General features: G+C 50.6%; 1 protein-coding gene across 2 annotated transcripts in view; it reads right to left on the reverse strand.

Annotated features, from left to right (window-relative positions):
* The window catches only part of ALDH1A3 (aldehyde dehydrogenase 1 family member A3), a gene marked incomplete at both ends in the record, with an annotated part of 35,539 nt that extends 23,874 nt beyond the window's left edge, over positions 1-11,665 (reverse strand). For both annotated transcript variants that reach the window (XM_084253722.1, XM_084253721.1), the window contains 3 exons: positions 3,503-3,643; positions 6,319-6,423; positions 11,567-11,665. In XM_084253722.1, the coding sequence (XP_084109848.1) occupies positions 3,503-3,643; positions 6,319-6,423; positions 11,567-11,665 (345 nt within the window). The remainder of the gene's footprint in view (positions 1-3,502; positions 3,644-6,318; positions 6,424-11,566) is intronic.
* Between the last annotated feature and the right edge of the window lie 1,809 nt (positions 11,666-13,474).

Below are 13,474 nucleotides of genomic sequence, written 5' to 3' on the forward strand. Positions count from 1 at the left end.
GCTGGGGAACCCTTTCTGGCCTTCAGTGCTGTCATCTCTGAAATGGGATAATGAATACGATAGACCAAGCGCGTACAGCAAGGCTGGGGGGGCATTCAATAAACCCTGGCAGTAATTTTATCATCAACTTAGGCAGGTTTACTTCCTGGAGTGACAATATGAATTTGCCAAGTTGGTCTTCTGGAAGCTGTCCAAGCCAAACCAGGTCACAATAGATTTAGGCAGGAAATTCTTTTTAAATATATATATATATATATATATATATATATATATTCACAAATGAGTACATAGAGCTGAGCTTGAGAAATCCGGCACTTGCTCTGATTGGAACTTTTAAACAATTAGTGTGATACCCAGTACACTGGATTTGTTTCCTTTAATATTTTAAGAGAAAACTACGCTTCTGAAAAATCAGCACATCTTAGTCTTGCAGATACTAAAGAATGAAGAACCAGGGCTGGGACCCTGGGCTCCTAGTGACTAAACTAACTGGTACAGAAGTAGGGATCAAACTGAAAACAGAAGATGGTCCTTCTTTGGGGACTCCCAAAACGAGCTCTTGAAGAGCCACCTCTGGCCTTGGAGGGTCTTAGTAAAGGGGAGAAGGCAGGGGCTGCTGGATCATTGCACATCTGTTTCCAAACACTGAAATAAATTCCCAGTCGGTCAAAACCACCAAGCTGGCAAGAGAAGGTAAAGGGGAAAGGGGCCTTTAGCAGCAGGAAAATGCAGATAAACCAAATCAAGGTGCTGAATACCTTGTGTTTTCCTACGGGTGTTTTCCTACGATGTAGCCTGGCTTTTAAGAACCATATTTGCCAACAACTCTCTCGTCCCTTTCATGATGTGCCAAAGAGCTGCATCTCCTTTGCTATGGACAGGACAGCAAGGTCCCCATAGCCGAGCCCACTTGCCCTGTCTGTTATCAGAGCTCAGTCCTGCCAGGCCAGTGGGGGGTGAAGGCTGTGTGACCTTGCAACCGCTGCTGTTCCCTAAGATGATAGGACATTGAGGACAGGGTGGGGAGGGCTGCCCAGGGCACATCCTCTCTCGCTGCTATGAGTCCACATGGACATTGCAGACCGATGAGCTCATACTGGGTGAAAACAGAAATGTTTTTGAAAAAGCCAGTTTGGCAGCTTGAGAGTCAAGGCCGACTTTCGTTGCAGGAAGAATCCAGAGGCTCCAGGGATAAAAACACTGACCCTAGGAGGGAGCCACCCTCATCAGGACTGGGACAAGCAGGCCAGAATGGATGACTGGGGAGCAGGGAAGGCAGAGCTCAGGTTCCTGAGAAGATGTAGCCTCAGGGATCTGTGCCCAAGGGCAAACCCCTCTTATAACAGGGTGGTCCCCAGGAAAGGGGGAGGTTCCCTGCCCCATCCAAGGGAGGGTGGAGCTGAGCAGGAAGAGGAGAAGCTGCAGAAGAGACTAAGGAAGGAAGCAGGATGGAGCCAGAAGGAGACCTGGAGGAGGCGCATGGAGCCTAGAGACACGTGAAGAAACTGCACTTGACTTTTGGTCGTGGACGGGGTGACACAGATGTGGGTGAGACCCGTGGGGAGGTGACCATGGCCGCTTTTATCTTGATGTTGATTTTGCTCTTTTCCTTCCGGACTTGTCTGGTTGTTTCTGGCCCTTTTCTGTGGGTCCCCACTGGAAGATGCTTTAGACTTGTGGCAGGCCGTGGGACCTTGCTCTGGGCCATTCCCATATGGATGGACTTTTACCCAAGAGGGGACGGGTAACTTTGGGTGCTTCATTTAGAAACTACACTCTTTACCTTTATTGTTTCCTAGTTTTATTAAAGTTCCTTCCCATTAAAGTCTCATATGTTTTGTGTTGATGCGGCGGATGGCAGAACCCATTTAGAACAGGCAGGTTTGCAGGGTTTGGGCTGCCCCTCTCCCTGTCCTATAACACTCTCACCCATGTAGCTTCCTGCCCCCGCCCCCACCCCACACACAAGTTCAGGGACAAAAGCAATTTCAGGGTCCTGGATGACAGTGTCCTGAAGAGGGTGACCACTCCATGGCTCCTTCCTGAGATCATCATCTCAAGAAAGGAAAAAAAAACATTTTTCCAACTCAGGAGCCAGAAAGGAGATTTCTTCTCCTACATACTGGGCCTCAAGGTTTAGAGCAAGTTCTAGAGTCTGTGTCCTCCAAAGGTGGTCAGCACAGACTACAAAGGATTCAAGGCACTCAGGATCTCAAGGTCCTGAGATTTCCTTTGAGCACCCATTGCAAGGCCAAAGGAAGAGCTGAAGTTTCTGCAAATGCTGCCTTTGCAAATGTCTTCACAGCTCCAATTCCTGGGAGTGGCCCAAACTCTTGGAGAGGCTGAATTAATTAATGTTAAGTTCCCACTTTAGAGCAGAGGAACCTAGCCAGGAGGGCATATAGCTGGGGTTCAACCTGGATCTTTAGCTAGTGTTACTGCGACAATTGCTTTTACTAATAATGGTTATCTTACTGCACAGGGAGTCTGCTAAGGATTTTAAATCATACTTAGATACCTTCATTAGTGACATTTTCTATAAAGAAATACATGTTCAGAGAGGTCAAGCATGTGCCCAAAGTCACACGGCTAATAAGAGGAAGAGCTGGGGTGTGAACCAAGGTCTTTGACACACTGAGGTTTTCTAGAACGAGGTGACCCTGCCTTTATCATCACTCCACACAAGCTCACCACTGCCTCACTCAGGGGTGATACAGAGCAGATTTTTAGGTCATACAGGAATGCTATTTTTCTATTAAGTGGTGCCATTTGCTTTATTATGTATCAGAAAACAATGCCACTGGCATCTTAAATGTGGCTTTCATGGCTATCGTCACTTGGGATGAGGTTAAATGTCAGCTTTAAAGGGAGTTCAGGGCCTCCCCTGGTGGCACAGGTGGTTGAGCGCCGCACTGTGAAGCTGCCCACAGCCTCTGCAGCGCCAGTTCCATCCCGGCCGGCTGGCGAGGGTCCCACATGGCGCTGAAGACCTCTCCTGTCACGCCCGCTGCTCCCCTCAGCAGTGTATTTCGTCAGTCTGCCTGTTCTGTTCCCCACTCTGTCTCTGGTGAATCCTCTCACCCTCCCGTGCATCTGGTCTGTACCCCGGTTCTTGTATAAATAAATAAATAAATCTTTAAAAAAAAAAAGGAGTTCATATTAAACAAAAGTCAAGTTCCTAAACATCCAGGTAGGACCAGGATCTGTCCCAACCTGGCCCAGTGATCTGTGACTGTCTCTAATCTGGGAACCGCAGATGAGGATAAACTCCCTCCAGGCTTCTTTTGGTTAAGAAGCTGAGCTGCTGGGGACAAAAGTCTCACTTGAAAATGAAAAGCTTGAAGTTCAGGGACACAGACACTGCTGACTGCTCTGCGGAGAGCTAAACCTCAGAGGACCAAACAGACCCACGGCCACACAAGCCGGCACCCTGCATCTTTTTTCACGGACCCCTTGGGGGTCAGGACTCTTGGGTGAGCTGACTCTTCGGAGATGTACTCACCGCCAGGATGGCGCGGTCCCTCTCCACGAGGTCAGCTAGCTGGTGCAGCAGCCGGCCCCGGCTCAGGGCATCCAGCCGGCGCCATGGCGAGCCTCTCTGGAAGGCGGCCTGTGCTGCTTCCACGGCCTTGTCCACATCAGGCTGAGAGAGAGAGAGAACGGGAGAGAGAGAGTCACCTTTTGATGTTACTGTAGTTCTGGACAGCTTAACTGTTTTAAATCGCTTCCTAGTGGCTCAAGAGATTAAGCACAGCACTATGAAGCTATCCGCAGCCTCTGCAGCACGAGCTCCATCCCCGGCCAGGGAGCTGACCCATATGGCGCAGCAGACCTCTCCTGACACGCCCGCTGCTCCCCTCAGCAGTGTATTTCAGTCAGTCCGCCTGTTCTGTTCCCTACTCTGTCTCTGGTGAACCCTCTTACCCCCACACCTCTGGCCTGTACCCCAGTTCTTGTATGTATAAATAAATAAATATTAAAAAAAAATCGCTTGAATGGCTGGGGATTTTCTAGTGATTTCTTGGTTCTTTACATCTTGAGTCTTTTTCAAGATTTCTACAATGGCCAAGCGTGAACTTTCATTCTGATTATAAAAACATTTTAAAATAGCTTCGAAAATGACTGTCCCTAATTGTGTATTTTTCAGGTTGACCCAAGTAGGAAAAGATTTCCGTCTGCCAGCTCTGCACATACTCCACCCTGACCCCACCAGGTGTGGGAAATGCTCACATGGCACTTCAGCCCTGCTTGGGGCTGCCGTCCGACAGTGGGAACGGGGCCAGTGCTATGGATCTCAGAAGCAAGCCCAGTGAAGAGCTGGCAGAGGGGAGGCACCAGTCTTTTTGCTCCTTCCGCCCCAGCTCTTCCTTCTCCGGCAGAGCTGTCCCACCAGTTTTTAGACAAGGAACTGGATCTTCTGTGCACGGATAGAAAAATTACAATAGAGCCTTTTGAAAACGAAAGCATGAGAGCTGGTTAATATCTCCCGTTCTTGTCTTCAGGAAATCAGGGGTTGCAGGCTCTGCTTGCTGTGGGCATCAGCTCACTTCCCTGGCCCCTCTGAGCCTCTCTCTCTAGGGAGGTGCAGAGGACAGTGAAGGCAGGGGATGCTAGCCAGCCAGCCCTCCACCACGACTGTCTGTCTGCATAGAAGTGAGTGGAAGTGTGGGCCAGGGAGGTCCAGCACACTTCACTTTATTTGGCTGCTTGGTGGCATTTGCAGTTATTGCATTTTTCACAAATTAAAAATTTGTGGCCACCCGGGGTCAGGCAAGTCCATCAGTGTCTTTTTCCAACAGCATGCGCGCAGGTCATGTCTCTGTGTCACATTTAATTAAGGCCTGTACATTGTTTTCTTAGACCTAATGCTATTGCACACTTAACAGACTACACACTAGTGGAAGCATAACTTTTATATGTACTAGGAAGCCAAGAAATATGTCTATGTTGCCATATTCACTTTATCGTGATCTAGAACCAAACCCGAAATATCTCTGAGTTGTGCCTGTGTTGGGGCTGAATTCCTTGTCCCAATCTCTGGGGTGGAGGCCGGCTGCAGGACACAGGGCAGCCTGTGTCTCTGAGTGCTCATTCTCCCTATGCCTCAGGCAGGAGCTTAACCTCCTCCCCAACACCTGCGTGTGCATCTTGGCATCACCCACTGGGAATCCTCACCATCAGGCACCCAACATCCTCACATGAGTTCCTACATGCTCCTGACTGTAACAGAGACTAGCACAGGTCACCGCACACAGGAGGGCCTTTCAGATGGAACCACTGTGTGGCACACTCACCACATACCCATTGCTGGTGGAGTCACTTTTGTCATTCACCTCACTGCCAGCCAACATTACCTGTACACTTACTAAGAACATCCAGTGAGTTCTCTAGCGGTCCCTGCCCTCCTTAGGAAAGAGCTAGACCTTCAACAATTCCCCCAGTGGCGCATACATGCAAATGATACTTTATGACCTTGAAATGTACCAAGGCCATATCCAAAAATCACTTAGCACATCTATATTTATGTGTCTATATTTCCACATATACTTATATACATATGCAGACATATAAATATGACTGTGCCTAGAAATCACATACGTACACGTACATCTGTATATATGTATGCATATACGTATGAGTGTATATATATTTAACATCGGCCAAGATTACTTTTTTCTCATCAGCGTGCAATGAAACAATGCCCCATGAAATGAAATTATTTGAGGACCTGCTTTTGTTATATGTCATTTCACTTAACATTGCAGTTTCCAACTACCTATCGACACCATTGAGGAATTACTATAGTTATACAGTTAGAGATACATAATATAGCTTATCCAAATAGGGTTACAAAGACCACAGCTTTACATGATGATTTAAGTTTCTGGGAGAAAGAATTCTGGCGATTGTGCGATATTATTACTCCTGCATGACTTGGCTAGCGAGTCTTTTTTCCTTCAAATCTATTTTTTTTAACATGTCTCCTGCCAGAATATTGCATTTGGTGAAACATACCAGCCGGAAACGCTTTCTGGAAGGAAAGGCTCAAATAATTGATAAAAACCTTTCCTTTAGGCACGTGATGGGGATAGCTGAGGTCATCCTCAGAGACGAAGAGACACGGATCAGAGGAGAGTGGCTGGCTGCAGCCCATCATCTCTAATTGATCCCATTCTGGGCCAGGTGCCTGAGAAGGAGCCGGGCCGGGTCCTGCCCCGAGTGTGGGCCAGGTTTGTCTTAAAGCTAGCCAAGCCACTTCCTTATCCTTTAGTTATCTGTAATTGAATTACTTAAGGGGGGAAAAAAAAGAGCACCCACCTTATCTCCTTCTTCCACTTCACATATTTTCTCCAGAGTCGATGGGTTGTATGTGGCAAACTTTTTTCCACTCTTGGATTCATGCCATTCATTGTTGATGAATATCTGACCAGGAGAGGAAGTTGTAATGCATTAGGTTTAAATCAAAATCATAATTCCAACATGCTGAGGACCTTAGGTAATGTCTTGTCCTCTCCACCGCCAGCAGATTTATAGATGGAAGGGGCACAGAGTCATTTGTCCAACTGGGAGCACGCTCAGAATTAGAACCCAGGTCTCTTGACTATTAATGCATTTTCAGAGAATTGGTTTTTGTCAGAAAAAAACTCAAGTTATTTAGAATTTTCTCTAAAATGCTCTTTTTTAAAAAAAAATGATATACATAAATTGACAAAGGGATAGATGAGTTGGCGAGTTAAATAAAAGGTGTAAGTCAAATCCTATACCCTCATGAGTTAGTGGGACAATTAAATGGGTTTATACAAGAAACTGGCTTGCCCTGGCAGGGGCTATCAGCAGCATGCACCGCCTTCCTTCTTCTTCCATTCCGCTGCACCCCTACTGGCCCGGGGACTCCCTCTACATGGTTACACACTAGCCCTTTAGTCTTCACTGATGCACCTCACCGCTTCCCACCCCCATGAAAGGTAAGGCTCATGTCATGTCAGGCTTAATAAAAGCCAGTGTTGGAATATGAAGATAAATATCATGGTTAAGGAATGTTCTGGTTCTATTAACAGATGTAACAAATATCTGAATATCCAAAACCAAAAACTAACCCACAAAAATCATTCGTGGGAGCCACAAGTATCCAGAATGCAGTCAAGAATAAGGAGGTTAAAAATAAAAGAATGTCATGAGGATGCTAGAAATATGTGTATTGTTTACTCTGGGTTTACTTAAAGTGTAGCTGCCTTAAAATGCACCACATTATGGGGGCCTCCCTGGTGGTGCAAGGGGTTAAGATACAACTATGAAGTTGTCCACAGCCTCTGCTGCATGAGTTTGATCCCTGGCCGGCCAGGGAGCAACTCACATGGCACGGCAGAACTCTCCTGTCTCACCCGCTGCTCCCCTCAGCAGTGTTGATCAAGCTGCCTGTTCTGTTCCCCACACTGTGTCTGGTGAATCCTCTCACCCCCCACACCTCTGGCCTGTACCCCAGCTCTTGTATGCATAAATAAACAACTCTTTAAAAAAATAGTTGGTGGAAAAAAAAATGCTCCACATTGAAAGCAAGGGCTTTTGGAAAAGAACTAGAACAGGAGTGACAGATAACATACAAATAACATTCCCAGCAAGAGGACTGACAACCTTGGCTGTACCAGCCGGGACAGCCTCACCATCACAGTCCATCACGGTGTCAGCAAGATCCAGTTTCAGATACCCGCAAGACATTCTAGAAGAATTTCTACCAAATAAAATGCTGTCAGTAGTTTCTAAGTACAGTACTAGTTCATTCGAGTGCATTTCTAGATCTGCAGACCCATTTTCTGCTTCTCTTTGAGTCATTTTAAAATAAAAGCTGTGTCACCACAAAAGTTCATCAATTATTGTGAAATTTATCCCTTTGGAGCTAAGTGTGCAGCCTGGTTACTTTCTGTCCTGGCCTCTCCTGCAAAACCCCCAAAACGCATCAAGAAGGAAAGTTCTGGCAGAGACATCTTTGATAACTCTCCCTGGAAAGCAGGGATAGTTGTGTCTAGGGGCTGGGGAGAAGCACAGAAGGACAGTTGTGATGGGGCGGGTGGGCAAAAGCCTGCCCCCCATCTTCATGGAGTCCAGAGCTGAGAGCATCCCTTGCCAGTGGGATGTGCCCATCCAGCTTCTAGAAGCTCAGAGCCTTCAACGTGAGGCCAGGCCCCCAGGGAAGCACACGGAAAAGGCCAGGCTACAATTACAGGTTTATTCTTCCAGCTGAAACCAAATCCAAGAGTTCACTTTTGCCATCCAGCAAGTAATCACTCGGTAATAGTGAGAAATTAATAAGTGGAGAAGAGTTAAGTTAGCCTGGGGAGGAAAGTGCAGCCAGGAAGGGAGGCCCATTTGTCGGAAGATGAAATTTCGTGGGTTAGATAATAGAGACTGTCAGTGAAAACTGCTGATTCTAGGTCCTTCCTGGTATCAATTCCAAGGGGGAGGGAAAATGAGAAGGTGGTAGAAGAGAATATAAATAAGAGGGATAGAAACAGATTACAACGATCAGATGTCTGTTATACTTCATCTCCAAGTATGTTCTTCTAAAAAAAATTACTAGGTCCTTTATGACATTGATCCAACGCCCTTTCTAACCAGCAACTTAAAAAAAAAAAATTCAGACTGCTAACTCTGTATTTTCCCATTGCAATATTTTTAATTTAGCAAAATTCTTTTCCTTATATTATACTAGTAAGTAATCTTGTAAGTGGTTTCTACTGTTGATTTTCTCCCCACTAAAACAAAACAGAAACACAAATAAGGAAGGGGTCAGCGAGTGTGGCCTCCCAACTATGCTGGCTGTATTGATTTGAACCTCAAATCAGGGTAATAGGTCTAGAAAAGAAATTGTTTCCTTGACTTGTGAGTTGGTAGGAAACAAACCTTAGCGTGGTATAAAATGAAGTTACATCGAGCTCCAGGCGGAATTCACGTTTTACTTAAGCCATGGCAAGGCAAGGAATCCAGACTGAACTGGAAAACCGCAGCTTCTCTGAGGAGAGCAGACGACCGGGCCGGGCAGAGGCAAAGATGGCGTTCACCGGAGCAAGCTCTGCTGGCCCATTTACAGAAACGTCCTCCAGACCTCTGCTAAACTCAGGAGTGTACTTCTAGAAAAGGAGACTTGAGGGAATTTTACTTTTCAGAAAAGAGATCATAAAAACTTGTGTTTTAATGAATCAGAAAAGCTTTAGGAGCATCTCTGCTACTGGAGGAAATTTTATAAGGAGAGACAGGGCCCCTAAAGTGAAAGGGGCGGCCATCTTCTGACAATTGTTTGGAGGTGTTGGGGAACCCTCCCTTACAGAATCACACAGCAGAGCCCTGTGTGAAAATTTGAGAACAAAGGAAGGGGCTTCGATAAAGACATCCTTCCAGAAACCGGATTTACTCTGGGAAATGGCACTGCAAGGCCAGGTCAGATGCACCATCTCTGAAAGGAGCGCCCTCCATTAGCAAGAAGCACCAGGAGTCAGTTTTGCAAAATAACAGACTTACCGGCTCACAGCTCGCACACGCCACCCTTCCCGATGGCCTTTCTTGGGCCTGCAGTTCTGTTTCTGCTCCCTTCCTGGGCTGGGTCTGCTGCCTCTCCAAGCAGAGGCTCCTGGAGCATCGCTTGCCTGAGTGCTGGATGCCCACCCTCTACCACGACCACTCAGGCTGCCCAGACCCTGAGACTAACATGGGCGATCTCTGCAGAGGTGGGCCAAGAGCAAGGATGAGGCAGGCCAAGGCCCAGAGTACGACAGATAAGGAAGGTAAGGCCTGGCCTTTGCAATCAGCATGTCCTGGGAGCCCCTAAGGATGCTGGCTCGTCAACCCCCTGCATCTGTCTCCCCGCTTTAGCCTTAACCATACACCCAGTTTTGTCCACTGGAAAGAGGCAGCTCCCACCAAAACAACAGACACTGGTCACTCTCTGACTCTGCAAAAATTCCTCCTCTCTAGGGGCTATGTTTGCATTTGCAAAGGGCTCTAAAGGATTGCAGAGAAAGACGTAAACTTCCCAGAGGTGGCTGCACTACTGTGATCGGAAAAGCAAAAGGTCAGTGCTATATGTAATTTCTGGTGTCCATCATTTTTTTTTTAAATTATAAAACCAAAGTAAAAGACAAAACCAAAACACCAACTGAATACTGACTTTTAGGTTCCCCAACATGTGGGCACTATTCTCACTGTCCCCAGAATTTTTTTGAAGTTGCTACCACTAAGGAAGCTACATTAAAAATGATCCTAGCCTTTCGGAACAAGTGTCTCTGTTGATTACAATGCCCTCTGAAAAGAGTTAATTTAAATGTCATGGATCAGAGACCAAGCCGACATTAAGTGCCAAGAGACCAAAAGCTGAAGGCCACACATAGTGGCCTGCAACTTTCTCCGCTTGATTAAAGCTTTTTGAGATTCATAATTGCTACATTTGCAAGTGACATCGAATTTTCTAAGTTCTGCGTCAGCTGGAGTTGGAGGCTATGGATAAGATGCACCATCATCATCATCATCATCATCATAAAACAAGAGGAGACACACTTGGGGATCGCAAAGCCGAAGGGGGCTCTAGGCCTGGGCCCCGAAGTGCCCCATCTCCAGACCTTTATGAAGAGCACACCCAGGCCTGGTGTTTCCCTCCAAGACTCGCTCAGGCCCTGGCTCCAGCCATTCAACACAGACCTCACCATTTTCCTTTCTGCCCTGGGCAAGTGACCTGGCCTCTGTGCCAACCTGCCAACGCCCCAACCTTCCAGCCTGTGGCTGGAAAACACAAGAAGCTTCTAAATCAGGGGCCTTATGGTGTCCGCACTCCCCGCGGCTGTTGGACACCAGATCTGAGACTTTGCTGGAAGGTGTTCTCTGGGCTCCGCCACCCATTCATCAGCGAACACCTTCCAGCTTCCCTAGCCCTACTGGTAAACTGGGCACAAGCAAAGCGCAGAAGATGCCCAACTCTCTCCCGCTGCTCCCTCTGTCATGTTCCAGTTGCAGACCCCAGTGCAGATCCCTCAGATCGACTCTTGCTCTCAGGCCCCCTTCTGCCGCGCAAAGCCTTGTCTGTTCAGCACCCAAAATCCTGCAGGGGGGTCTGCCTGGAGACTACCGCGCACGAGTCACCGGGTCGGGCACCTCTGCTCGCCTTCAAAGCAAGTCCTGCAGGGGCACGTCGGGCAGGGCCAGTAGCAGCCTGGCCCCGCTGGGGCGCTGCGCAGTCTCCCGAGCCCGGGTTTGAGATTTAAAGCGCAGAGCCAGGAGGTCAGCGAGCCCCCCAACGCCCCCCTGAGGTGAGACGGCCCTGGAGCCCCCTTCAGGGTGCGCAGCGGACTCACAAGGAGCGCGGGTTCCCATCCAGGTGGCCTGGCCGGGCGGCAGAGGCTCTGGACACCAGCCTGCCCGGCGAACTCAGCCGAGAGCGCGGGCGGGCGGGCAGCTTCCCGCACCCTCGGACAGGAGCGCGGGGCCTCTCGGCCGCTTGGCCCCTAGCCGCCCCCCACAGCCCCCGTGGGCCAGCCCAGCGCGGGGCCCGGCGGCCGTCGGGTGGGACCCGCGTCCACCTCACCTTGGTGAACTTGACCTCCAGGTTGCGGATAGGGCGCGGCAGGGCAGGAGGCTTCTTGTCGGGCTGCCCGTTCTCCACCGTCCCGTTGGTCGTGGCCATGGCTCCGCCGCGCTCCCTTGGCCCCGAGGAAGCCGAGTCTGCGGCGCCGGCTCCGGCCTGGGCGGTGCGCAGCCTGCTCGCGGGGTGACAGCTCGGCTCCGCTTTATGAGCGCCCCACGCCTCCCGCCCGAGGGGGCCGTCTAATTGGCTGCAGGACCGGAGGAAGGGAGGGCGGGCGAGAGGGGAGGGAGACGCCTGCCTCACCCCACCCCGCCCGCCGCCCCTGCGGGAGCGGGGCCACCCCCTGCCCGACCCCCGCGCCGGCCGCGCGCGCCTCCGCGGGGGGCCGTCCTGGAGAGCGCCCCGGGGCCCGGAAGTTCCCGGGCTGGGGCGGCCGGCGGGGCTGCGCGCGGGGGCGCCGGAGCCGCCGCGCGGGGCTCGGTCTCCCCAAAATCGGGCGGCTTCGCCCGAGGCACCTGCCGCCCCCCGCCCGCCGCCGCTCCGAGCACTCGCGCAACTTCTGCAGGCGCGCCCGCCGGCCCTGGGCTCCGCCACGCGCCCGGGTCGGGGCGCAGGCGTGGGGGCCCCCGCGTCGCTGCCCACGTGCCCGGTTCGAGTGTCCGGCTCGGGCGGGCGCGCCCCCAGCCAGACCCGCCCCGGATTTCCCCGCGGCGCGGCCCGGGGACTTCACACTCCAGGGGCAGGAGGCGACCCAAGAAAGGCGCGGCGGGTCTCAGGCCTCCAGAGGCGCACGCGGTCTCCAGCCCCCCGCCCAGGGCTGCAGTTATTTTGCTTTTGAAAATGAATACATTCCCCCGCAATGGAACAAATGAAGGGGGAAAACGCATGAAATCTTTGCAGTTTTAAGCTACAAGAGTTGAAGCGTCTGCCTCCTGGGTGCTCACGACTGCTCAGGGAAACAGGCGTGTTCAGCTCCTTCTCGTTTTTGCTGCTTTGGGAACCCTCTACCTACCGACCCCGGATCCTGCCCCAGGTCCCCCTGACACTTGGAAGCAGATCCTCATGCTTCTCCTGCCCCGGGTTTCTGGAATGGAGATGCGGCACACATACTCCACCACAGAGGCAGGGGTTTCATCCCCAGATAGTCCGGGCCCCTCAGAGCAGCCCCTTCTGTGAGTCATCTCCAGGGATGCGGTGGGGTGCGCCTTGCTGCCCGGAGGCTCTTGCCGCTGTTCCGGGCTTCTCAGATGTCCATCCATGCCCGCTCCCTCCTTCCTCACTGCTGTGCTGTGGCTGTCTTTCCGGAGTTGAGAAAGAGTTTAAGCTTTTGCAAATCCCTCATCAGACCTGCTGGCCACTGGGGCTGAAGGGGTCCAGTGGAGTTACCTGTCAGGATGCCCAAGTGAGGCAGGAAAGGCGATTGGGGCCCTGAATGGGGTAGGGCTGACCACACCAGTGAGTCTGTCCTCCATGCCGGCTCACTAAGTATCCACAACGCAGCCGTCAGCCCTGGCTCCCTGTCCTGCCCGGATGGTCCAGGGGATCCCCACTTACGTCCCCCCTAAGTCTGTGGGAAGATGTCTCACCTCAGGGACCCTGGCTGGAGCTGTGCCCATGTCCAGGAAGGCCGAGCTGGTGGGTTCACCAGCGAGCTTTGTAAACTGAATACATGTTAAAGTTTCTTTGGGATCCTGGTGGAAGGTGGAGCAGGTACAAAGACCCTGCGGCCTTGGGTGTGTGCCGGCTGGGCGTGTGAGCGGCCTCATCAAGGCCTGACTCAGTATTTTGATGCGTCTTCTTTGCTTTATTTTTATACCTAGTTCTCTGCTGCTACCTGGTCTAAAACGGATTTATCTCAGACCACTCTGGAGGGTGGAAAATCTTTCCTTGGCTTGGAAGACCAGTAGG

This window comes from Talpa europaea (assembly GCF_964194135.1).
Source record: "Talpa europaea genome assembly, chromosome: 14".
Lineage (NCBI taxonomy): Eukaryota > Metazoa > Chordata > Mammalia > Eulipotyphla > Talpidae > Talpa > Talpa europaea.